The sequence below is a fragment of the Phymastichus coffea genome, unplaced genomic scaffold (genome assembly GCF_024137745.1).
Source record: "Phymastichus coffea isolate CEN01 unplaced genomic scaffold, Cenicafe_Pcof_1.1 PCOF00003, whole genome shotgun sequence".
Taxonomy (NCBI): domain Eukaryota; kingdom Metazoa; phylum Arthropoda; class Insecta; order Hymenoptera; family Eulophidae; genus Phymastichus; species Phymastichus coffea.
Genome location: NW_026706814.1, coordinates 961,319 through 986,543, shown reverse-complemented (window position 1 = coordinate 986,543; position 25,225 = coordinate 961,319). Strand labels below are relative to the sequence as shown.

Genomic DNA, 25,225 nt, shown 5'->3' with positions numbered 1-25,225 from the left:
TAGAGTTACGGCCACTATTGCATTCGGATCATTTCGTGTCAGGCCAAATTTCGGATAAGCTATGTGACGAACAGCAAGAAGCAGCGGCGGACAGCGCGTAAAGCATAAACTTGGGTGATGAGCTGGCGATGGCTGCTGCGCTTTTAGCGGTTGCCTCTCTCTAAGCAATATCAGTCGCCGGGCAGAAGTATAGCCGCGCGTGACAAACTGCGTTGGCGCCGGCGTTAAACTAAATCTAGAGGGCCCTTACAGTAGTGTCTCGTTGGATACATACGCGTGAAGTTAGGCAGGGCATCACAAACGATGCAAAGGCAGTCTACAGGGTAGAAAGAGAGACAATGGATAGTAGGGCAGCCCAGGCCAAGCAGGTAGTGCGCTTATCACGACCAATCTGAGCAGATCATCGAGTACAACATACTCGTACTTGGCGCTGTCATGATGCGTTATTACGCGAAAAACCTTATCTACAGGGCTCGCGCGAAATACTCTTCCGACAAGAGGACGCGGACGAACGATCAACCGATGCCGTTTAGCTCACATAAGCGTATATAAACAGCCCCGAGACCTCACGAAAACACCTCTCAGGACCCGCCCAATCGATGCGCACCACCCTTACACTCCCACACACACACTTTCACACACAAAAACAAGAGGAAATAAGTTAGGATATGCGTGTGAGCAAAATAGGTGCTACTGATACTCTCGTAGGATAAATCGGTAGGACTGGGGAGCGTGCGCGAGAAATAGATAAATGATAACGACGAGGAACTGACCAACGCGCGCGACTTGACCGACCAATCATAGAGTAAGATAGGGATAGATCGATAAATAAGGAAATTAGGCGCTAAAACCCAACCAGTAATAAAATTGCGTGGGCTAAAAAGCTATAATAGACGGCGCTGATGATCGACTTGACGACAGTTTCGACCAATCAAATAAAAACCCGCGACCGTAAGGGGAGGTAATCGAAGAGACACGACGCGATGTCGCGTAAGCCGCGACAGTAATAGCTGAGCAGCAGATTAGTGTAGAAGTGCAGAAGGCCGAACGTCAGATTAGCTATAAAGGTCAAAGAACTAAAATATAGGAGAGAGAGTGCGCGTGTTTGCAGGGAGAGACATAGAGCCTTTAGATACAAGCTGATTCGGAGCAATACAGCGGAATAGAGCGAGAGGAATTGCGAGACGGTGTTTCCCCCAGTCCATTGAGTCCATCAGTACTGATAAGAGTGAGTACCTCTATTTTTCTTCTTTGCTTAGCGTTATCCGCAACCCAGACCGCCGCCAACCGACCAGTGTCGCCCGACCTTCGTGATACCGCTGATTGCCCACCGGTTAACGGGAGTGTTCATTTAACCGCTCATTGCAAGCTTGATTTGGAGTGAACAGGAGTGCGCGAGACCTTTTCGTGGCCATCATTCGCTTGGTTTTTTCTCAATTTCCTTCTTTTTCCGTTCGATTTCTGACCCGAGCCGCGCTCGTCGCGAGGATAGATCGTGATCGCGTCGCTGTGCGCCATTCGCGGAATTCGCGGTGAAATTCTAGCGTAAAATAGACTACCGTGGGTAGAAATTTCCGTATCTAACAAAGGAAAGCTCAATGCGTATCGGGGCGCGACGACTACGCATCTTTAGTATTTTCCTCCCGCGAGTTATGACGTGACTGATTTTGGGCTGACCTGGAGAAACCGATCATTACTGGCCTAATAAATACTTAATTTTCGTGAACTCTGTATTGTAATTGAATTAACCTTGTACCTTGAGACTCCGCATTCCCCCGTAGCTACCGCGATCGGGTTACGCGAAGCCGGCTAGCGCGTCGACGCTGCGATGCCATTTTGTGTGCGCGTGAGATCGAACCCCTCACTACTCTTCATTGATAATATGGTGCCTTGAGATACCGCTCCTAAGACCTGCTTCTGAGAAGAGTCCCTGCCCCGACATTTTGACTAGCCGCCGCCCGCATTTCTTTTCGTACGCTAGATAGACTTTGGCGCTCCCTCTTACATTGATAGGTGGCCAGCGAGGCCAGTGCGAGGCCATCAGCGACCCGACATTTAGTGACCAGAACCGATTCGCAGCGCTACTCGTCCTCCTAACGCGAGGACGGTAACTAGCGTTCAACAAATTTAAGCTGCAACGATCGGCTGACTGCGCCACTGGTGGCGGTTGAGGCCGGAAGAAAAGCCAATGATGTTTCCGTCTCCCTCTCCCCGTCACAGCGCCTAAGATAAATTTATAGATTGAGGATTGGGAATACGAGGTGCGGGCAGCTATCAAAGGTGAGGCGTGTATACCTGTGTTATCAGATAAGAGCTCGATAGCCTCTAGGATGAGTACGGTTCGTATAATGCAGTCAAGGTAAAGCGCAAAATTGGAGGTATCGTGATAACTCTGATACGACTATGTGTTTTTCTAATTTGAATAGTTGCGATACTAATATAAGTGAGTTCCCGACAAAAAAGAGAGTAATTAGAATAGAGAGATTGAGTAAAGAGCGCAACTTTCCGTGAGTAAAGTATATCAACGGTATACCTGTGGATGAGGTGAGTACGCTCAATCCGTGATCTCTTCGTTTTTCGGACAAAAACAGTATGAGTACGTTGAGTTTTTTGTCAAGTTTGATCGACTGCCTATGCTATGTGATGGAGAGATACTAATAGCGATAGGTACAGCGTTTTGTGACAAAGCGCAATCGTGGCACGAGATGAATCGCGGCATACGGAAAACGTTTAAGGACTTCAGAAAGAGTTTATCAATCGAATTTTATTATTGAATAAATAGAGAGCAGCTCTATGGTGAATTTCAGCAGAGAATGTAAGGCGAAGACGAGAACATCGCGGATTACGTCGCGGCATGTCAGATGATTTTACGCCAATTCGTCCTACCAGATTCAGTAAGGCGACTACTAGCGATAATCGTTGAAGACCTATATTCGAGTTATAAGAGATATCTCGAAACGAAAACCTTTAAAGACTTTAAATGAATTTAAAGAGTCGGGTATGTCATTAGAAAATCATAAGGCACGTTGGAAAAGAACAACTAAGAACGCAACGTTGATACCAGAATCTGCATATACTAGGGCCAAAAAGTTTCAGGGTAGGCAGAAATCGGTAGAGATAATAGAGGAACTTAACCAAGCAGTTGAAGAGGTTTAAACGATAGAACCATCTAAAAAGAAAGCGTAACAGCTGAGGAAAAAGCAAGATAAAAAGGATGAAAATCAGGGAGATGAGATTACCGTAGCTACGACCAATAAGCAGCAGTTGCCAGTGATAAATCGACCTGCGAAAGAATCCGCGCTTACTCAGCAGAACGCGCAGGCTTCGCTAGCTTCGGCTGCAGGTGTAGCTCATAGCTTAATCCTGTCGTAGCGTGATCTAAAAGGTGGCACCTTTACACAATTCAAATAGACCGTATATAGAACCCTGTTTTAATTGCAACATGGTAGAACATAGAAAGGCGCAATGTCCAGTAGCTCCGGTTGATCTACTTGCCGTCTGCTGTAAGTGTCGACAATCAAAACATTATGTTAATAATTGCCCTGAGCTACTGAGCGTGAGCTACTGAGATGTATGTCAGGTATGTTGGTCCGTCACGTTTGTTTTTAGAGGGTGTCCTACATGTAATCAAGTAAAGCAGGGAAACCTTATTGTAGGATCCTTCGATCGCTCTTTGCGCCATTCAGGTAGAGAAGGTGATTTGTGCAAGAAGCAAAGGCACTATTAGGGGGATAAATCGAGTCAAGGTGAGAAAAAAGGCGAGAACGAGGCAGAAACTGTCGGTTTGACTCCACCTCTCTCCGTCAGGGTAGTAGATAGGAATGTAAGAATACTAAAGTCAAGTGTGTGATTATTGTAGAGTATAAGAGTTTGGAAGAAGATAGTGCAGGAAGTGTAGAATTGAGTAGTGACCAGAAAGAGAGTGTGAAGATCGCGTTCGCCGGTCAGCGAATATTAGGGAGACTTCGTCAAAAAGTAACGTAGGTGTGGATTTCCCTAGCAAGACCAGCAATGGATCACAACAGATAAATAAAGGTGATTTGATACAGATAGTCGCAGAAGTCCGTTCGAAGTGTCGAGACGCCAAATCACGCGACTTATAGCCCTTGATAAATGCGCAGGATACGGTCGGTTCAGGTAATTAGTGCGTGGCGGTTAGTTGGCCCGGGAAATAAGGCCATTGCCTTTGGAAATAAAAATGAATCGATCGGAAATTTAATTTGCGATACAGCGATCTCAAACGCTGCGCTCATGTTGGAGCGGGCTGCGACGAGGGTCACGGTCATGCAATGAATTTGAGTTTACTGAAGATGATGTCTTGTGTGAACGTTCGATCGTTGGTACCGACGCACCGTCCGTTTCGGTGAGGGAAGAGTCTGAGTGTAACTCAAGATTTCCTAAACAAACGACAGATGAATCAAATGCAACGTTAGTCACGGTCGTAGAGAATAGGTTTTTTATATTAAAGTCGACATAGGTGGACAGGTCTATACAGCGCTGCTAGATTCGTGTACACAGGTATCAGTGGTAGCACCGAATCTTAGTTTACGGTTTAGAGACCGATTAAAGCCGCTCACGATAACATAAATTCGGTAATTTTGCCCAAAAATTATGAGTTACCAACAGATAGCAAACACCGCACGACTAGGGTATATGTTTCTGAGATGAAGCGATATATGTAAGGTAAATACATGATTTATCAGGTAAGACAGGTGTAATGACGTGCGTGGTTTCCGTTTCTTTAGCAAGGAAGAGTGTCTTGAATTTTTGATCAGTAGAATTAATTAATTTAGAGACAAATTGATTTCATTGTAATTACTATTTTTATTGTTGACTTAATAATGAATATAGAAAGAACGCTTCATCGTGTGTTCGGCAGAGCCACAATATTTTTTCAAGAAATGAACGGACGCGTCGTGGAATCGAATCCGCGTTCTATGGGTCCACAGGCCGGCTCTATCATTGGAGCTACTGGTATATGTATCTTATACAGTTCTTAGTGTATATACTAGCTACATATTTGGCATAGGACCCGAACGCGTGGTGATGAGACGAACGCGTTCTCTATAGTTATAGCTCCGGATGGTTTGAAAGCGCGCAGAGGTAGAAAACACGTGCTCTCTCTCGTTCTGATTCAGCGTGGCTTGGTAGCACACGGTAATGGGGAGTGCGTGCCTTATCTCTCTCTCTCTCTCTCGCTCTCTATATGTATATATACCTATATATCTCGCTGAGGGGATGCGGTTTCCCGGGCAGACACTGGTATCTGTATGGCACTAGTCAGTGTGTGTATATATATACTAGCTACATATTTGGTATAGGGTCCGAACACATGATAACTCTCTCTCTCTCTCTCTCTCTCTCGTTTGATTCATCGTGGCTTGGTGGCGCGCATGTATCTTTCAGGACAAATTTATCCCTAAAAACTAGGCTCTATGCATAATTATATGTTTCAGGACAAATTAGTTTTTTGAACAGTAGAATTTATAGACAGATTAATGCGGAGATAGAAGGGTGGCGCTATTCTCTCTCTCTCTCTCTCTCTTTCGCTCTTGCTCTCTCGTAGAGGGAATACTGTTTCCCATGCCTTTAAAGCGCTACTGCTAGCCTAGTTGAGGACTGGAGACTGATCTTTGTGGGGTTGAATAACAGTAAACAAAGCTAATCTATTTAAATTTTCAAAAATATTTATTCAGAAATAATTTAAAAACAGGATATTTTTTCATAACATCATTACTATTTATTTTGTTTTATATTTTTACACAGTGTTATATAAACTTATAGTTGTAGAATCTTAAATTATTTTTTTGATATCATCATTCATTGAATTATACTGTATAATTCGATCATGTAGAATTAGACAACAGTCGGCAGTGTTGTGAAGAAAATCTTCTTTTATGTTAAGCTCGAGGCGTACGTCGACAGGCGCATTTTTAATAGATTCGTTTTGTTTCGAACAAGCTACCACGATTAAATGTAATTTCTCGATGAAATCTGTTTTATTAGGCAATGGTTAATTTTCTTTTCCATAATATGAACTTTGAAAAATAGAATACATATTTGAATGTACTGCATACTGATTTTGTTCAATATTTACATTAAGATTTCCCGATGAATAGGATTGTAAATTAAGAAATAGTTTTATACATTGCTAATGTTACAGTGATCAAATCTGCTTATATTAGTGCTCGGTTCATTTTTTTGTTAAGTTTGAAAGGCTAAAATAATGGAGCGAGGTTTTTCCAATCGATTTGATGTTTTCACACTCCAAAAAGGTTTTGATGTGTGAGGTAATTTGTGATACTCGTATAATTCACAAGTGCGATAACACATAGTGATTGCTCTATCACGACCAATTTGATTAAGCAGTTTGATTTTTTCTTTATCGGCTACTACTACATACAGGGTGGGCCATTTTAAATGACCCAGTCGATTTTCTCGGAAACTGTGGGGGTTAGCCAAAAATAGTTCAGATGAAAGTTGCCCAACTTTGAGGGGGACATATCCCTGTGACCTTGCCTTTGACCTCTAAGGTCATGTTCAAGGTCATTTGAAGGTCAACTTTGTTTTTTTAAATAGGAACCCCTATTTTTGACAGCGGATTCGAAAAGAGTGGAAAATTCTACGTTCAAATGAGGTAATATGAGTGCCTGACAAAATTGGTGGTCGATATATCGACCAGTCCCGTCTGGAACGTAAAGTCCAATGTTAAAAATTTAATTTGGCGAGTTAGGAATGCTTTTCTACGTATTTGGATGCACTGAATACGAAAAAAGTCATGAAAAATGTTCAGGAGACATTCTCGACCTTGAAAACCGCATTTCAAGGTCAAATTCGAAGTTGAATATAAAAATTTTGATTCGGCGAGTTAGGAGTGCTTTTAGACGTATTTGGATGCGCTGAATACGAAAAAAATATCAGAAAATGTTCAGGAGACATCCGAGACCTTGAAAATTGTATTTCAAAGTCATCTTCATTACTTGTACTATTTTAGTCCAAAAATGATATCTCTACGTTTTTGTATGCATTACATGCATTTTTATCACAAGAAATGTATCAGTTTTCGCTCTCAGCATGACCCAGGATCAACAGCGTGGATGTGGCGAAAATTTGATCCCTTTGGGGTGCTTGATTTTCGTGAGTCCCCTTGCCTCTCACGTTGGGGTGCTTGATTTTCGTGAGTTCCCTTGCCTCTCACGTTGGGGTGCTTTATTTCCGTAAGTCCTCTTGCATCTCACCTCTAAATATTTGACTTTATGATAATGTCTCTTTTGTGTGATATTCTTCAAAACATGGAGCTACGCATAAAGGAATATCACAATCAGAGCACATGTATTTTGTTCGACTAGTAATTTTACGTAAAGCACACAAGTGACACCTTCGACTTGTAGCAAACCTTGGAAAATGACGACCAACTAATCGAGTAGTAGGGCTAAAAGACGAGAAATGCTATCATTAGTATTATCCAATTTCAATAATGATCTAACAACCGATAATCGGAATGAAGGAAAGGGCATTGGTCCTTCATTTCTAATTTTATATAAAGAATAAGCATTAGATAAACTTAGATCAATAAGATGGAAAAATAACTTGCGATACCACTTTGTTGTTTTTCTAACTGTTTCGGTTATAGACAATTGTCTATCTACATTGTCAACACCACCCATATTTTGGTTGTATTCATGGATGCATCGTGGTTTTATAATATCCTCATTGGTTTGATAGTGTTTCTTGCCAGTGGTACAGAACTCAGGTTCAGTTGTAAGCATGCAAACACTACGCTTATCTTGCCATCTGATTGTCATCCACAAATTATTATGAGCAACTTGAATTTCCCCTCGCTCTAATTTATTTTCTAATTTTGGCATTCCTTTCCTATTTCTTTTTACCGTGCCACACATGCCTGTATCTCGATCATGCAAAAATTCTGCCAATATGGGAGATGTATACCAGTTATCTATGTATATGACATGACCCTTGTAAAAATAAGGTTGTAAGAAGTGAGCGACAATATCCTCAGTAACACCCAAATCAAACTTCTGATAATCCGTATCAGCGCCATTGTAGACAACAAAGCCCAAAATGAATCCAGTCTCACAGTCTACTAATTCAAACAGTTTGATGCCAAACCGATTTCTTTTCAAAGGAATATACTGCTTGAATCGAAGCCTGCCCTTCCATAATACTAGGCTTTCATCTATGCACAAATTTTTGCCTGGAATAAGAGCTGCTGAGAATTTACATTGTAGATGGTCTATTATTGGTTTTATTTTCACTAAAGGATGGTGAGCGATTTCCGAGGTATCTTCATTATCATGAAAATGTAAATGGCGTAAGATTGCAAGAAACCTATCACGAGACATTATTTGACCGAAAATTGGAGTATAAAGCAGAGGATCTTTAGACCAATAATCTTTCAAGTCACCTTTTCGAATATGGCCCATTAGAATTGAAAGGCCAAGAAAACGTTCAAATTCATCTTTTGTAAGAGGAGACCAAGTTTTCTGATGGGATTGCCGATCTTCACGATTCTGACCTTCATAGCGATTCGTCTCATCTATTATTCTTTCAATCAGAGGGGAATCAAAAAAGTTTTCAAAATAATTGATTGGTTTATTCCCCGATATAGAGATGCTAGGATTTATTTCAGAAGTACCTTGAAAATCTTTGATTGATGGATAAAAATACGCGTTTTCAAAAATTTGAGTCTCATCATAATCACTTTCTACCAAATCAACTTCATGAATTTCCTCATTCTCCAAATCTTGTATTTCAGGTTCAAACTCGTCACTACCCGAAGCTTCAATATCAGCCATTTTATCAAAAGTAATTGCTTGTAATTTTTTGACAACTTCGTCAATAAAGAGAATGATGAAATAATAAGAATATTATTAATAAAAAATCTTCCGCAAGGAAAAATAACTAAGTGTTCATCTGCCAAGAAACTAATAGTAATAAATAGTTCAAATAAACACTATGAAAATGCGTTTTATCAAACGCAACACTATTTGTTTCGTATTCAAAGCATCAAACTACGTTGGTATATCAATTTTCAGGTCGAAATACCGAATAAAAAATTTGAACTCACTATTTCAAGGTCAAATATGCTTTTTAGAATGATAACACTATGTTTCCTGTATTCGACATATAATATTACCCTCGAAACAATCCGATGTGGTCGATATATCGACCAGTCCCGTCCTTAAAAGGTTAAGTTCTCCGTCACTTTGGAATTTAGCCTCATCAGAAAAAAGGACATAGTTGAATAAAATTGGATCATTCTGTATCATCTGTAAGGCTCATTGGCAAAACGCAATTCGCTGTTGGAAATGTGCAGGTTGTAAATCCTGAACCAAAGTAATATGATAAGCATGATATTTTAGGACTCTGAGAATTCTTAAAACTGTTCTTCTTGCTATACCATGCCCTCTTTCAATTCGGCGACTGCTGGTATGAGGATCAAGGTGAATGATTGCAAGAACAACCAGAACACGTACATCATTTACGTCATACACGTGACGCCTGCGTTGCCTAACCAAACGTCCACGACGAGCTCTCTGAGTTATGCGACTTATTTGTCTATGATCTGGGTGTTGTCGGTGAGGAAAGCGTTCAGCGTAAAGTCTAGCTGCAGCACGATAATTATTATGACTAGTCCCTAAAACCAATAACATATCCATAATCTCATTCGGCTGATAGTCAGGCATTTTTAGAGGTTTCAGTCACTCAAACAAAATTAAGATCACGTAATTTCAATCGGAATTTCCAAGACTGATGGAAATAGAAAATTTGAAAAATTACTCAAATTTCATGATTAATTTCCTTTTGATGATTTTCCAAAATTTGGAACGTAAAGGAATTGAAGTTATTTTGTTTTTGTTAAGTTGAAGAATTTTTCATACATTTGTAGTATGATGTTGCATTAGTAAGTTTTTGCAATGAATATTTAATTTACAAGTAACATCATTCTGATTTTATGTAATTACAAAATACAAATAATAACTTTAAGATTATCATCTGAATTTTGGAATGGCGATGTAAGAATATGACAATATATATCTACATAATTCTTTAATGAGAAAAACATAAAAACGGAAGCTTAGTCTGTAACCGAAGATGAAGGCGGAATGACCTTGAACATAACCTGAAAGTTCAAAGGCAAGGTCATACAGATATGTACCCTTGAAAGTTGAAGAAACTTGTTTGAAGAGTTTACGCTTAACCTTAGGCGTCCTAGATTATTCGGGCCGGAAAAATGACCTGTACATGGCCTTGGGGTTCATGCGAATCTCACATATATTACCTTATCTGAACGTAGAATTTCCCGCTCTTTCCGAATTCGGGGTCAAAAATAGGGGTTCCTATTTAAAAAAACAAAGTTGACCTTCCAATCTTCCAATGACCTTGAACATGACCTTAGAGGTAAAAGGCAAGGTCACAGGGATATGTCCCCCTCAAAGTTGGGCAACTTTCATCTAAACTATTTTTCGCTAACCCCCATAGTTTCCGAGAAAATCGACTGGGTCATTTAAAATGGCCCACCCTGTATATTCAATCTTATTCAAAGTAATATTAATTTTTTCATAAGTATTTACTTCTTGCAAATTAGTAGGTGTAGTTATGACGGCATTCAAATCATTTTTTAATATTGTAATGATAAGATAATCAACACCTTAATATCTAAAATACTTTCCACTATGAGGACAATTTTCGATAACTTTTAATTTGGAACTTTTTAGGAACTGAATTTTGCGAGGTATGAGCTCTTGGATAGCTCGCTCTTGACTGATCACTGTCTCATATTTCAGTCTATTAATATACCGTCGTCCAATTTAAACATTCTTGTTGTTGTATGCAATACCCATTATGATATTATAGCTCTTAAACGTATCTGTAAATGATCAATGCTTCTCACGGTGACTGGAAACTAAATGATGTGTGAAGGTACTTCTATAATCTTATATCTAAGTGGTACGGTTGGAAATAATTCATGTATAGTATGCACTTTTGTTCGTTTACATAAGCATCCGTAGTAATATTACACTCTATACGCAAAGCATCAGAACATCGCAAATCAAAACTATGCATTTTGTTTGAGGTAAGTTTAAATAAAGTGAAGCCGATAATCGATTCAACTGAATCCGTCGGTTCAAAATTTATTTCGCGACTGCATTAAATAATACTACATACTGTTACGTCCGGAATTTACAAATACTTAATTAAATTTACTTGTAAAATCAGACCAGAGTAAGCGAAGCTTGGCAATATTATCGAAAGAAAAAGAAATAAGAGGAGAACCTGTCGTAGCGGGTACCCTTCGCTACCTTTTGGATTGTTGTTTCCTTTGCGATTTGTCGATCTGCAGTTCGACGTTTGACAAGAAATGGAATGTGCCTAAAGAACCGCTCACAGCCAGTCACTTCACAAGACGAGAGAGATTATCGGAAGTTTCGGTTTAAGTTGAACTTACAGATTTTAAGAGATATCGACACTTTTATTAGATTTACACTTTTACTTCGACGTTTACAAGAAAAGAAATGTTTCGGTTTAAGATGAACCTTACTGATTTTAAGAGATATCGGCACCTTTTTATTTCGACGTTTCGCGCACCTTGTTACCGTTTCACTGCCGGTTGCCGAGTGTCGCGAGTCCTGCAATCGAGGATAAAGCCCCCGCGATCACCCGCCCACTGGCGTATTAACTAATGTCACCAGCCAATGGACTAATTGCTTAATCAGCTTCGCGAGTCGTTGCTTATTCTATTCAGCAATTCTCGCGAAAGCGTGAAAGAAAAGAACTGTTTCTCCCGCCTTCGCGACGTGCTTTTGTCAAAAGCGCATATTAGATGGAAAGCTATACGCGACTTCCATTCTCCGCGGGAAACGGCGTCGACTTACATGTACATTCCGTCTAGAGGTCGATTCGTACCGAAGCTGCTGAAAGCGAGGAACCGCGTAGTTAGCCGTTTGCGTGAGAAAAACTAAAAGTCACTCGCAAACTGCTACTTCGACAACATATCAGTGTCTGATGTTTGGCTTGCTTGGGACATAACAATACAGTACTGTTCTTTGGTTTCAGGCTAAATGATATATTCTTATTAAGATTTCTTTGAAAAAACTTTATATATCTTCTATCTCATAACTAGTCGGTAAAATGATTTCTTCTTGAATTTCAATATAAAATTTATTACTACCAACGTCCATGTTTGGTATCAAGTTGAATGTCAGTAACCTTACTCGCCCAAGTACATAGTTTTTATTTGGTATGAGTTCAATTGGTAGAAAATAATTTGTTTCGAGGACGAATGATGTTCTTGAGAGTAACGTCAGTCTATTATCCATGATGATCGTAGAACAAACGACTTTCATTCTTAGCTATACGTGTTTTTATACAATAACGTATTAAAAAGAAATTGAAGAGAAAGATGACCGCAATTTTAGGTATTGAATTCTTGATATCTATCGTAATTATACTTAACTCTATCAACTCCATCAAGATAAAGTAATGAATTTATGTTCGGTTGAAAGTCATCAAGACTATCAAAGTATATAACCTCATCTCCTCTCCTTCTGTAGGCTATCCAAATAGTATCTGGACCATTCTTATCATCTAAATTCACAATATCCGACTCTTGACATCGAGAATCCATTAGCTAGCAAAGCATTACACATGAAAACTCCTCGAAAAATTATTAATTTTCATTAATTGAACATATTTTTTTATTTCTAATCTGTCAGTGCACGATTAGTTAAATCTACTTCGAGCTTTTTTTAGACCTCTCCTATTGATATACCGTTTGAGATATATACCATAACCTATATTATGTGTGTTTAAGTAAAGAACTATACCTATAGCAATTGCTTTAATAGTATTATTATATTTAGGAGCCTCTGTCAATTCATTTTAAGCGGCCAGAGTACTGTTGACAGCTTTTGCTATTGAAGCAGTGTCCATCGAGAGTGGCGCTCAAAGCGGCAAATAATGGAATTAAAAAAAAACTCCACCCAAAGCTTGGAATAGGTAAAATACGTGGTATATGTACCTCCTGCCTCCGAACATTTTTACCGCTTCTTTAACACCCTTTATACGAGTATTTTTCGTAGCAGGTTTTACAGTTTATTTCAATAATGTCATTTGTTTTTTACTTTTTTTACATTTTTTATCAGATTGCCGTTCTTTAATAAATTTACCTTGTTTCTTTCCACATTGCTGCTGTTGCTATCTTTTTAGACATTGTGATTCCTATACCATTACTTTTTTCTTTCATGTTTGCTACAGCAAAAGCAGCTGCTTTCTCATCAAAAGTACCATCTTTAGCACTAACTATAACCTAAGCCTTTTTAGTTAAAATATCATTGTCTTCGTTTCTCACTACAATGTTCTCTTTATTTAGAAAATATGCAATATTGTGATCTTTACAAGCAGTGTTTACTGGATTTTTTCCAGAATTACCGATTCAAGTTAATCGTTTTTTCAATTTAGTTCTTGGTCCATAGTACTGATAACCAGGTAAATGAACTTCAAAAGGTAAGTTATTAACGATGTTGTTCACTAGGTTTCCACTAGTCTTTCTTTTTTCAAACAACATGGATTTTAAGGAGCCGCCTCTCAAACTTCAAGTTATAAATTTCACAAGATTAGCGGAGACAGAAAAACAAGAAAAAAGACATGGCGAACTACTGCCAGATAATATAAGAACAGTTTTCTGTGAACCTAGTAACTGTAGAAAAACTAACTGTTTACTAACATTAATCATCCATCCAAATGGTCTTAGATTTGAAAATGTGTATATTTATTCAAAGTTACTAAATCAACCCAAGTATAAATTTCTAAGGAATTTATAATTTAGTGGAGCTGATAGATGGAGTGCAATATTGCTCATTTAGTGAGCATGAGTCAGTTATCTCACTAGATAAAGCAGAAGCAAATTCCATTATGATTTTCGATGATATCTGAACCGAGAAACAAGACAATGTAAGAGCATTTTTTTATGGGATGACATAAAAAAGTAGATAGCTTTTACTTTTGGCAATCGTATACACGCATTCCAAAGTATCTTATCAGGAATAATGTGAATTTGCTAGTTTTATTTCGACAAGATGATGTTAATATCAAATACTTTTGCAATGATTCAGACATGCCTTTCAGACATTTGTTCAAAATGTTGGAGAGATAATAATCATAGATTTTTAGTTATTAATAGAGATAGATCAATACAACTATTAACAGTTTTGAACGAAAAAAGATAGTACTTCAACAATTAACTAAGGTTCGTGATGCAATCAGATACAAATATCAGCTAATAAAACATGGAAAAGTAGACTTAGAAAAGAATTTAAAAGAAACACTCAAACTAGTTGTTGATTTATTGAAAAAGCTTGTAAAGACAGTTACTGAAAAAACTATTATTGCTGTAACTACTACTACTACTACTATTACTACTAACTAATCGTCAACGAAAAAGAATAGAATTACCTTTGAAAAAATATTCAAGTCAAAAGCAAATAGTTCTAAGAGACATCCATACTTTAATAGCAATACAAATAAGATACTCTACGACCGTTAGATATTACATTTGAATCTGGTATTGGTGCTGACGATAACACTAATAAGTCTGCTGATGATAAATCTATAGATACTACTGCTATAAATTTAGAAGAAACGTATTCATCACAGTTGCTCGATGACTCAATTTCACGAAACTACATTAGAATGTTATACGAGCCTGATGTGAAAAGTAATCTTGATAAAACATTTGGTGTTCATCTAAATAAAAATAAGTATGTAATTGGTAATTCTTCTATTTATTTCAAAAGTGATAAATTGATAGTGAATAATGAAAGATACACTAAGACTTTTGTTTTAATAGAACTTCTTTTTTTGTAAAAAAAACTTATCCTAAATTATTTAGCTTATTAGATAAAGAAAATTATATGAAAATTCTTGAAAACACCAACACTCATCAAAAACGATTTAACTCAAATGCAGATTATCGAAATAAGCATGTAGAAAAATTCAAAACCTACATTGGTCCTCATTTACCGCTCAACAACGGTGATGCTATGAAGTATAAGTCTATTGAAGGAAGTGGTCTTCTACCTCGCTACAAAGAAAAGAAACGTCGTTTGACGATGTCTACTGGGACGACCCGAATGAGCTTGTTGATCGACTAATATTACTTGTAGTTAAACAAGCAGCTGGTAATCCTAGTCACATTAGTGAAATTCACTCAATCATTGAAAAATTATTTGAATCAGGTTAAATATATTGAGAGAAAACTCTATCTATCAGTATAAGAATGAGCGTTGACGTAATCAGTCGTAAATTGAACAAAGAAAAGGGCTCTCGCGGTCCTCCCAGGATAGGATATAAAATCACTGTAGATACTGACACTTAGCAATCTGAAGACGCAGTGAATTTAGACTTTGTATCTCAATTAATTCAGGCTGAATTTCGAAATGTTAACGAAAAAATTGTTCAAGTATAACAAAAATTTGAGAATAAGTCTGCAATAGTAAATCATGTATCGGATCATCTGTTGATAAAATATAATGAAATTCTAGAAAAGAAGAAAATATCAGCCCTAAAATAATTATCAAACAATAAAACATGAAACATTAAAGAGTTATTGATTAGCTACACAAACCAGCGTATCGTAACTATCCTTGTCGAAGTGTTGCTATACGCGACATAGATGATATGAGGGGGGGGGGGGGGGTAATAAGTCTTTACCAAAAGAAGGAAAAATAGTTTTGCGTATGTAATTTTTTTTTATTTTTAAACATACGAGGTGTGTTCAAAAAGTACCCGCAATTATCGTTTTTCCAAAAAAATATTTATTTATTCGTTTACATCAATGTGGTCCCCTTCAAAGTAATCCCTCCCAGATATAATACACTTATGCCAGCGTTTTTTCCAATCTTCGAAGCACTCTTGATATTCACTTTTTGGTATGTCCTTGAGCCCTCTCAGCGATTCGGCCTTTATTTCTTCAATTGAGGAAAAACGCTGTCCTTTCATGGGTCTATTCAACTTTGGGAACAGGAAAAAGTCACACGAAGCTATATCTGGTGAATATGGAGGTTGAGGCACGACTACGGTATTATTTTTGGCCAAAAATTTACGAACAAGCAACGACGAGTGAGCAGGTGCGTTATCGTGATGCAAAAGCCATGAATTGTTTTTCCATAAATCGGGGCGTTTTTTTCGGATTGCTTCACGCAAACGTCGCATAACTTCAAGGTAATACTCCTTATTAACCGTACGCCCTTGTGATAAGAACTCATGATGCACTACGCCCCTGCAGTCAAAGAAAACTGTAAGCAAAACCTTCACATTTGATCGAACTTGACGTGCTTTTTTCGCTCTTGGTGATGTTGAATGCTTCCAGGTGGACGATTGTGTTTTGGTTTCGACATCATAACCGTACCCCCTTGTTTTATCACCAGTTATGACCCTTTCAAGCAAACTTGGATCGTCGTTAACGTCGCTTAACAGCTCCTGAGCGATGTTCATGCGATTGTTTTTTTGGTTAAAGTTCAGCAGTTTTGGAATGAATTTTGCTGCCACCCGTTTAATGCCCAAAACATTTGAAAAAATGTTATGACATGAGCCAATTGATATGCCAACTTCATCAGCAACTTCTCTAATGGTGTTTCGGCGAACATTCAGAACCATTTTTTCCACTTTTTTCACATTTTCATCGATTGTTGACGTGCTGGGTCGACCGGAGCGTTCGTCATCTTCAACGTCTTCGCGGCTATCTTGGAAACGCTTATACCACTCGTAAACACTTGTTTTTTTCATAGCAGACTCACCATAGGCTTTTTGTAACATTTCACACACTTTGTTACGCTTTATTTCATTTTTTACGCAAAATTTAATACAAATTCTTTGATCCATTTCTTTTAAAAAACGAAAATCGCCGAGCTCATAAAAACACGTCAAACCTTAGCGACTACCGCAGACAAAGTAAACAGTGAATATAGCTGAAAATTTTATCATACTTCAGGGGCATGTATACCAACACAATAAAAAAAATTTTGACAATCGGACACTCCAGACCCGTGAAATTTAAAAATTCCGGGTATTTTTTGAACACACCTCGTAATCTCCTCGAAGATCGATACATTTTATTAAACGGCCTTCCAGTTTTTTTAAGCCATCAGAAAAATATGATATCTGAAAATCCTCAAAATAGGCATTTGTTTCGGCGATGATTTCTTCATTCGACGTGAATCGTTGTCTAGCAAACCATTTTTTGAGGTTAGGAAATAAAAAAAAGTCACTGGAAGCCAAATCACGCGAATATGGTGGATGGTCAATTAATTCGAACTTAAAATCATTAATTTTTGCTATCGAAACTGCACACGTGTGAACTCGAGCATTGTCTTGAAGAAAGAGGCATTTTTTTTTGTTCAAGTGAGGACGATTTTCTCTAATTTTTTCTTTCAGCTAACCTAATAATGACGCATAATATTGTCCAGTCATCGTCTGGCCCTTTTCCAAGTAGTCGATGTAGATGATTCCATACGTATCCCAGAAAACCGTGGCCATAATCTTGCCAGCTGACTTTACTGTCTTTGCCTTATTTGGGGCTGGTTCTCCTACGGTAATCCATTGTTTGGACTGTTATTTGGTATCAGGAGTGTAGTGATGTACCCATGTTTCATCTACAGTTACGAGTCGACGCTAAAAGTCTTCCGAATTACGACGTATGCGTGCCAAACGAGCCTCAGAGGTGACCACGCGGGTTCGTTTGTTTTCAACAGTGAGCAAACGCGGCTCCCATCATGCTGATATTTTTTTATCCCTAATTTTTCATGCAAAATTGAAATGATTGTACCCTTTGATACCCCTGTAGCCTTAACTAATTCTGGCAACTTTAATCTTCTATTACTCAACACCATATCGTGGATTTTGTTGACCATTTCGGGCGTACTTACTTCTACGGGGCGTCGTGAACGAGGTTCATCTTTTGTTGTTTTACGGCCGCGTTTAAATTCATTTACCCAATTATAAACAGTTTTAAACACAGGGACAAATTTGCCATGAACGGCGTTCAACTCAACTGTGATTTCATTTGGTGTAAGGCCTTTCAAATGAAAATGTTTTATCATCGCTCGAAACTCTGTTTTATCCATTTTTCAAATAAACCAATAACTTTTTGTTCAATCAACGCTCACAAAAAAACGACTTAATGAATCGAGTTGAAACTTTGTACAATATCTAGTTAGTAGTGTTGCTTGCCAAAAACATTATAATTTAATCGTGTCGAGCGTCATCTCCTGGATTTTGTAAAGACTTATCGACCCCCCTCGTACATGGCATGCTGATATTGTAGAGATGCAAGGCTATTCGAGAGAGAACAAACTTTCGATATCTATTAAGTATCATTAATATATTTTTAAAGTACGGTTGGGCAGTTCCTGTGAAACAAAAATTTGGTGCAGATGTCGCTCGAACAATGGAGTCTATATTAAAAAAGGATGCATTTCTAGAAATCTCCACGTAGACCGAAAGTAGGTAAACTAGGCAGGCCACAGATCAGGAGGTCCTCAGATCATGGGGGGCCTGAGATCAGTGATTTGAAGTCTTCCTCGCTTCTTTTGGCAATTTAGTCCTATCAGCTCATCTACAACTAATAAACGAAACTCTTTCAATTTCAAATTCTTATCAGGATTGAGTAATTTGAAAATCATAAAAGAGTTGACAAGAGTGACATCTATGAAGTGCCATAGTAAGCGGTGCCACTATTTTCTACTTTTTCTTGTGATTTCATAGAATGATTTTATTTGATCTGATTTGTCAACACATCCCATATGATCATTATAATCCTTAGCCATTTGAAGACAAGCTATAGTCTTCAATGAACCATCTTTTTGTCTTCTCTTTACCTCAGACAAATCAGATGGATCATGAAAATTTGATAAAAAATGAACTGGTTTTTTGTCTACCCATTTCAAATATCTAATGCCCTCATTTGACGTACGGTATTCGCTGTCACCGATCTTTATGTCTTTATCTTTTTCTTGATTTCTAGGAAGACCTTATCTGTCCTTTGAAATTTTCCCACAGGCAGAAATTCCATCTTTCAATAATGTTATCATCAAATTAGTACTTGTAAAGTAATTGTCAATATAGGTATGGTAATTTTTATTTTTCAGAGTTTAAGATAAATTCATGATAACTCTTTCTCCTAAATTTTTCTCAGTAACATTATTAATTTTTCCCGTGTAAATTTGAAATTCACATACGTAGCCATTCATATTTGATCTTACCCATATCTTATATCCTCGTTTTATGGGTTTCTGAGGCATGTATTGTTTCATAGTATTTCTGCCTTTGAACTTTACCATCTTCTCATTTATAGATTGCTCTCTGGTTGGATCATAATATTGCATATAAGTTTCAAAAATTCTGTCAATAAATGGCCTTATTTTGTATAATTTGTCGAAATTAGCTTCTCCTTTTTCAGGTTCTTTAGTTTCATCATTCAAATGCAAATTACTAAGCAGAAAAAAGAATCTTTTGACCGGCATTGACGACCTTATGTAAACATCATTCAACTGAGGATTTGAAGACCAATAATCACGATAAGACGATAAACGTTTGACACCCATCATTATGTTCACTCGAATAAATTTCTTTATCTCATCTGCAGTCACGGGAACGTCATTCTTAATTTTATTCTGTTGATAATATAGATTTGTTTGTTGAACCATGTTTTCGATATTTTTTACCAATAAGAGCATCAAGAAAATATCCCCAGGTGTTCTGACAGTATCAGGAATATTCTTTGGCCCAACGTTCTGTGTGAAAGGTAAGTTATAGAAAGGTAAAGATTGGTTTGACCAAGTTTCATCTGATGAAATTTTACTGTTTTCGAACCTACGAGTATCATTCTCATAATGTTTTCCAGAGTCTACATTCAGGTCACAACCTTCTTCATCGCTTATGTCATTTCCATCGAGATTCATCGTCTGATGGGATTTGATCTCCATCATATTCTTCTTCAGAATCACTCATATTTTATTCAAAATTATTTGTTTTTTTTTTATTCAATTAATCAATTGTGACGGAGAATTTCGGCTTGCCGGCTTCTCCTTTGTCTCTCTCTCGTCCGTTCGTTGCGCCCGGGCTGAGGGTGTATTTGTATACACTCTCATGCCTACATTTTCTCTGTTTGAGGTGCGGCGGACGGGCATTGGCGGAGCTGGAGGCGGTTGATGAGGCGACGATCCGTTGCCAGGATCGTTATGCGTGGGGGCGAGTGGAATGGGGAGAGCGCGGCCGAGGGGGGAAATCGGTAGTATCGTTTGGGCTGGCCGATCGCGTGCGCGCGTTTATTTTGTCGTCGCCGATTTCCGGTTTTTTTTCCGTTGGTTTTTGGAAGCGGTGCGGTGCTTCGCCACGTCGTTTGTTTGTGGATGCGCACCCGGTGTGTGGGCGCGCATCGGTGGTTCCATTTGGTGTGAGTGTGGAGTGAGTGGCTGGGTCGCGCCCAGCCAAGCCTTGCCGCCCAGCACCGGTGTGCGCGGGTAAGAGCGAAGCCCGTACCGCCGGCGCGCGCGCGTTCGGCGAGCGAATCCGGCGAGCAGCTGAGCAGCAGCACCAGCAGCAACAGCAGCAGCAGCAGCAAGCCGCAGCCGTTGGCCGAGAGCAGCCATCTTCACCCGAGGTCGTCGTTGGGAAGGTCGGTGCCGGTTTTCTCTCTCTCTCTCTCCTTCTCTCGCTCTCTTGCATGTTCAGTGGTGCTCGCGGGTGCAACGGTGCAGGTCGGGCAGCGATGCCGGCCCCCGTTGCCGGGTGTTGAGGTCGCGAGTGCGTTCGCGGGCGTTTAGGCTTAAGCGGATTATCGGGCAGTGATTGCCGATAATCCGATTAAGCGGATTAGCGATTTTGTATTAGGCCGATTTCCGAGGCGGAGTGTGCGTGCTCCGTCTAGTTATTAATTTGTGTGTCTTTCTTTTAATTTTCTTTTATTGTATTGTTTTAATAAATTTTGTTATATATAGAATATATTTGTGTCATATGTCACTGCGTCAACCCGTTTTCCGACTTTCCTTTGATTCGTGCGCGATTGGCACACACGCTCGGTGTGCCATTCAGTCGTGGGAGCATTCGTGTCTCCCGAGCCCTCCTTTTGATAAATATTGTGCGGACGGCCGCGAGCAAGTATTCTAACGAATAGTCGGCTTAAATAAATCCGTTACACAATAAGAAAATTGAATACAAAGTTAAAACTAGAATCACACTATTTTGACCGTTAGCCTGCCACTCAAACGTGATCTCTAACACGGCCAAAATTCCTTGACTTAACGAAATTGCTTGCCTCTTTTATTCAACTAATCAAATAGGATTATCTCACAAAGTGAAAACTATGATCACACTATTTTGACCGTTAGCCTGCCACTCAAACATGATCTCTAACACGGCCAAAATTCCTTGACTTATCGAAATTGCTTGCCTCCTTTATTCAACTAATCAAATAGGAATATATCATAAACTGAAATCTATCATCACACTATTATGACCGTTACTCAAACGTGATCTCTAACACGGACAAAATTACACATAAATGAAAGCTTGTTTTTTCTTTCTCATATATTCTTTTTCTAGTATACTAAAAATCGTCATAAAAAAAATTTTATCCATTCTATTGGGATAATTCAGATGCAATCAAATATCTAGCCGAAAAAAAATACATAATAATAAAGACATTTTATGAAAACTTTACCACCATATTTGAACCCCCGTTTTGAGTTTTCTACACCCAAGACTCATTTTATCATCAGCGACCTAAAAAATAAGTGACAACAGCTAAGATAACAGAATTTTGTGAATTGTTCTTACAATTAGACTGTATTCAGCACCTTCAAAAACCCCTACAAAAATACCAGCTCATATAATTGAATTTTTTTAGATTTTCCTTATAATCAGGCTGCCATATTGAATCCGCCATTTTAAATTTCCAAAATCTGATACTGAATTCGTAATTAGCGATGTTGAAAACCCCAATATACCAAATATCAGCGGATTTAGTCGTAAAATGAGCTCAAAACTGAATTTCATTAAAAATCTCTCCTTTTTTTGTTTGTTAATTGTTTATAAAGAATTACATATAGTACTATTCTGAATTTTGACCTAAGAAACCTATTCCCCAAGCATCCAGTTTTCAAACAGAAAAGATTAAAGCGATCTAGAGCTCAGATTATTCAAACTATAAAGAAAAAACTGAGGAAAAATAGGGTGCCAGGTTACTGGCACCCGCTCCTGAGATGGTTAAATCAGTGCTTGATCGTGTGAGAATTAGTTCATGTTTCATGTTTACCAATGCTTTGCGATAATCTTCAGCAAATCCGAGAATGAAGTTTAAAGGAATAGTGACATCGAAATATCCTTCGTCGTTGAGTATTTTCTGATCATTTCCTGTTATCCATCCGGCATTTTCAGCAATCCAATTTTGACTTGGATTAAGTGATAGCCAATTTTTTATAATAGTTGTTAGACCAACGTTTTTACATTTATCAATTTCTATCGCATTTAGTTCATACCTAATTTCCTCAAACAAGTGACAGATGGCGTTGTTCACAAATAGAGTATTCGTTAAGACTGCACTCTTATCATCGCGCAATCTAACATAAATACGCAATGAGCTAGAGATGGTAAAAGACACAGGTCTTGATGTTGGATTTATATGCGAATTTCATCGCTATTTTTGAAACATGTATTGGTGTACGGTTGATGAGTATGACTCTCATAATAAGCCAAGGATTCATCAAAGGTGACGGGTGACTGTATTTCTAGAACGTTCTCCATTATTTCGTTGAAAGCAGCAATAAATAATGCAATTTCCTTTCCACCAGAAATTATTTTTAAGCCAAGACTTTTTAGGAACTTTATGCTTTGATGTGTCAACCCTTTCGCTTTTCGATGAAAATTGACACTCGGAATTTGCCGTGTTGTCGCTTTTACTTTCAATCGATGACTGATGGTTAGTTTGTATATTTTACTACTTATATAGCCATCACTATTGTTTAAATTGTAAACGATTCTCATTATGTACTTTTCAGGTGTAATCTAATTGTTATCACTTCACCTCGAAAGTTTATTAAATTTCCGTCTTGGTCAACGATGCGTAATTGTAAATTATCTATACACTTTACGGTAACTGAGAGATAAATCACATTTGAAGGAACTTCGTTAATTTTATATTCAGGTGGTACTGCAGGAAAAAATTCATGAATATCGTGAACCTTACTCCTATTCATATATGCACCTGAGGTAATGTTACACTCGACTCTCAGAGCATTTACTTTGAGAATTTTTACTGGAAGATCCGATTGGTGACAGTTGTTTTTTTCTAGTTTACGCCGTGCAAATCCCAGTACTCGACCAATGAAATCTTGTGAACGGAAATCGATATCTTCTGAACTTTCAATTACACAATGTAAAGTATTATTGTTCGGTTTCAGAATCACTGTTATTTCAGACTCTAAGGTTTTACGAAGAAATTTATCAATATCTTTAATTTCATAACTTTCCACAGGTAAGGTGCAGGTGGTTTATCATCAACGTAAGATTTATTGTTATTTATATCTATATGGGGTATAGAGTTGAATGTCAAAAATTTTACTAAACCCAAAACGTATCTTTTATTTGCTGATAGTTCAATGGGTGGAAAATATTTTATTACAACAATTGCAAACAACAACTGCAAACAAAGATGACCGCAATTTTAGGTATCGAAATTTTGATGTTTTTTTAGATTGTATTTGACCTCATCTACTCCGAGATATGTCATTTGATCAAATGGAGGTCTAAGATCTCCAAAACTATCAAAATATGTGACGATATTTTCAATTTTCCGATAAGCAACCTAGTGTGTGCCTATTCCGTTAACGTCATCGAGATTAATTATAGCTGATTCTCGATAATGTGATCCAGACTTTGGTAAGTCATTTCTCATAAACACTTCTCAGAAATTTGGTATACTTAAAATTTTGGAATACTTCATTAATCGATATTTGTGAGAGCTCTATCGAGTAAATTTATTAAAAATTTTTTTTTTTAAAGCTGATCCCAAGGAAGGTTTGAAGTATAGTCCATAGCCTGTTTTATATGGTTTAAGATACATCCCTTTACCCAGTGCAATGGCCTCCATCGGTTTGTTGTGCGTTAAACCAGCAAAAAGAGTAATGAGAAAGGGTAAAGCTCCACCCATCTTTTTGGAAATTGGCAGAATTCGTGGAGTTTTGATGTTAGTTTTTCCACCAATCTTTTTAACGGCTGAATGAGCTCTTTTTAGAGCAGTACCGATGATCGTTCGAGCACATTTATTTTTTGGCCATTTAAAATTAGCAGCTTTGATTATGTTTTTCAAGTCTATTAACTTTTGATATTTCTTTTTGCGACCTTTTGACTTGAGTTTTTTTTGTTTCTTTTTATTCTTGAGTCCATTACAGCGTAAGCAGCTGCTTTTTTATCAATGCTCGAATTTTTATCGAACACTCGAAAATCATTAAAATTCTGTCTGCAATATTTCTATAATCTACACTTTCTCAATTTCTTGAATAAGCTATATCACGCTCTCTACAAGCTGCATCAAGAGGATTGATGCCTGGATCACCTCGAGCAATTCGCTCCTGCAATTTAGTTCCTGGATCACAATACTGGTAAACTGGAATATGAAGTTTAAAGGGAAGCTTATTGATGACTTTGTTAACTAATCCACGTCCTTTCTTCACTCTCTGATATTTATAGGTGATCACCACTCTATGAAGTTCAACACACGACTAACTTTAAAATCTATAAAAGTGAATATATATGTAGCCATTGGCTCAGTTACTGTTTGAAAATTGTCTCGTGAGCATGGATTTTAAAGAGCAAACTGTAAAACTTCCTGTCGAAAATTTTGACGTCATCGTACAGGAAGATAAACTACTAAAGCGTCATGGGGATTTACTTCCACATAGTATCAGAGCAATTTTTTGTGGTCCATCTAATTGTGGTAAAACCAATAGTCTTTTGGCGTTAATTACTCATCCTAATGGCGCTAGATTCGAAAATGTTTACGTTTACTCGAAATCTCTCAATCAACGAAAATATAAATTACTGGAAGAGATGTTGAAGCCTATAGACGGAGTGAAGTATTTTTCCTTCAAAGAGTATGAGTCAGTGATTGATCCCAAACATGCATTAGCCAATTCGATAATGATATTCG

The 25,225-nt window shown here is 37.9% G+C and overlaps 1 protein-coding gene across 1 annotated transcript; it reads right to left on the bottom strand.

Moving 5' to 3' along the window:
• Nucleotides 1-7,415: 7,415 nt before the first annotated feature.
• LOC131664366 (piggyBac transposable element-derived protein 4-like) lies at nt 7,416-8,816 on the bottom strand. Its single transcript, XM_058935409.1, has one exon. It carries the CDS (start codon nt 8,814-8,816, stop codon nt 7,416-7,418), a length of 1,401 nt encoding a protein of 466 aa, XP_058791392.1.
• Between the last annotated feature and the right edge of the window lie 16,409 nt (nt 8,817-25,225).

Coding starts and splice junctions, on each gene's coding strand:
- LOC131664366 (XM_058935409.1), bottom strand. CDS start 8,816: ATGGCTGATATTGAAGCTTCGGGTAGTGACGAGTTTGAACCTGAAATA.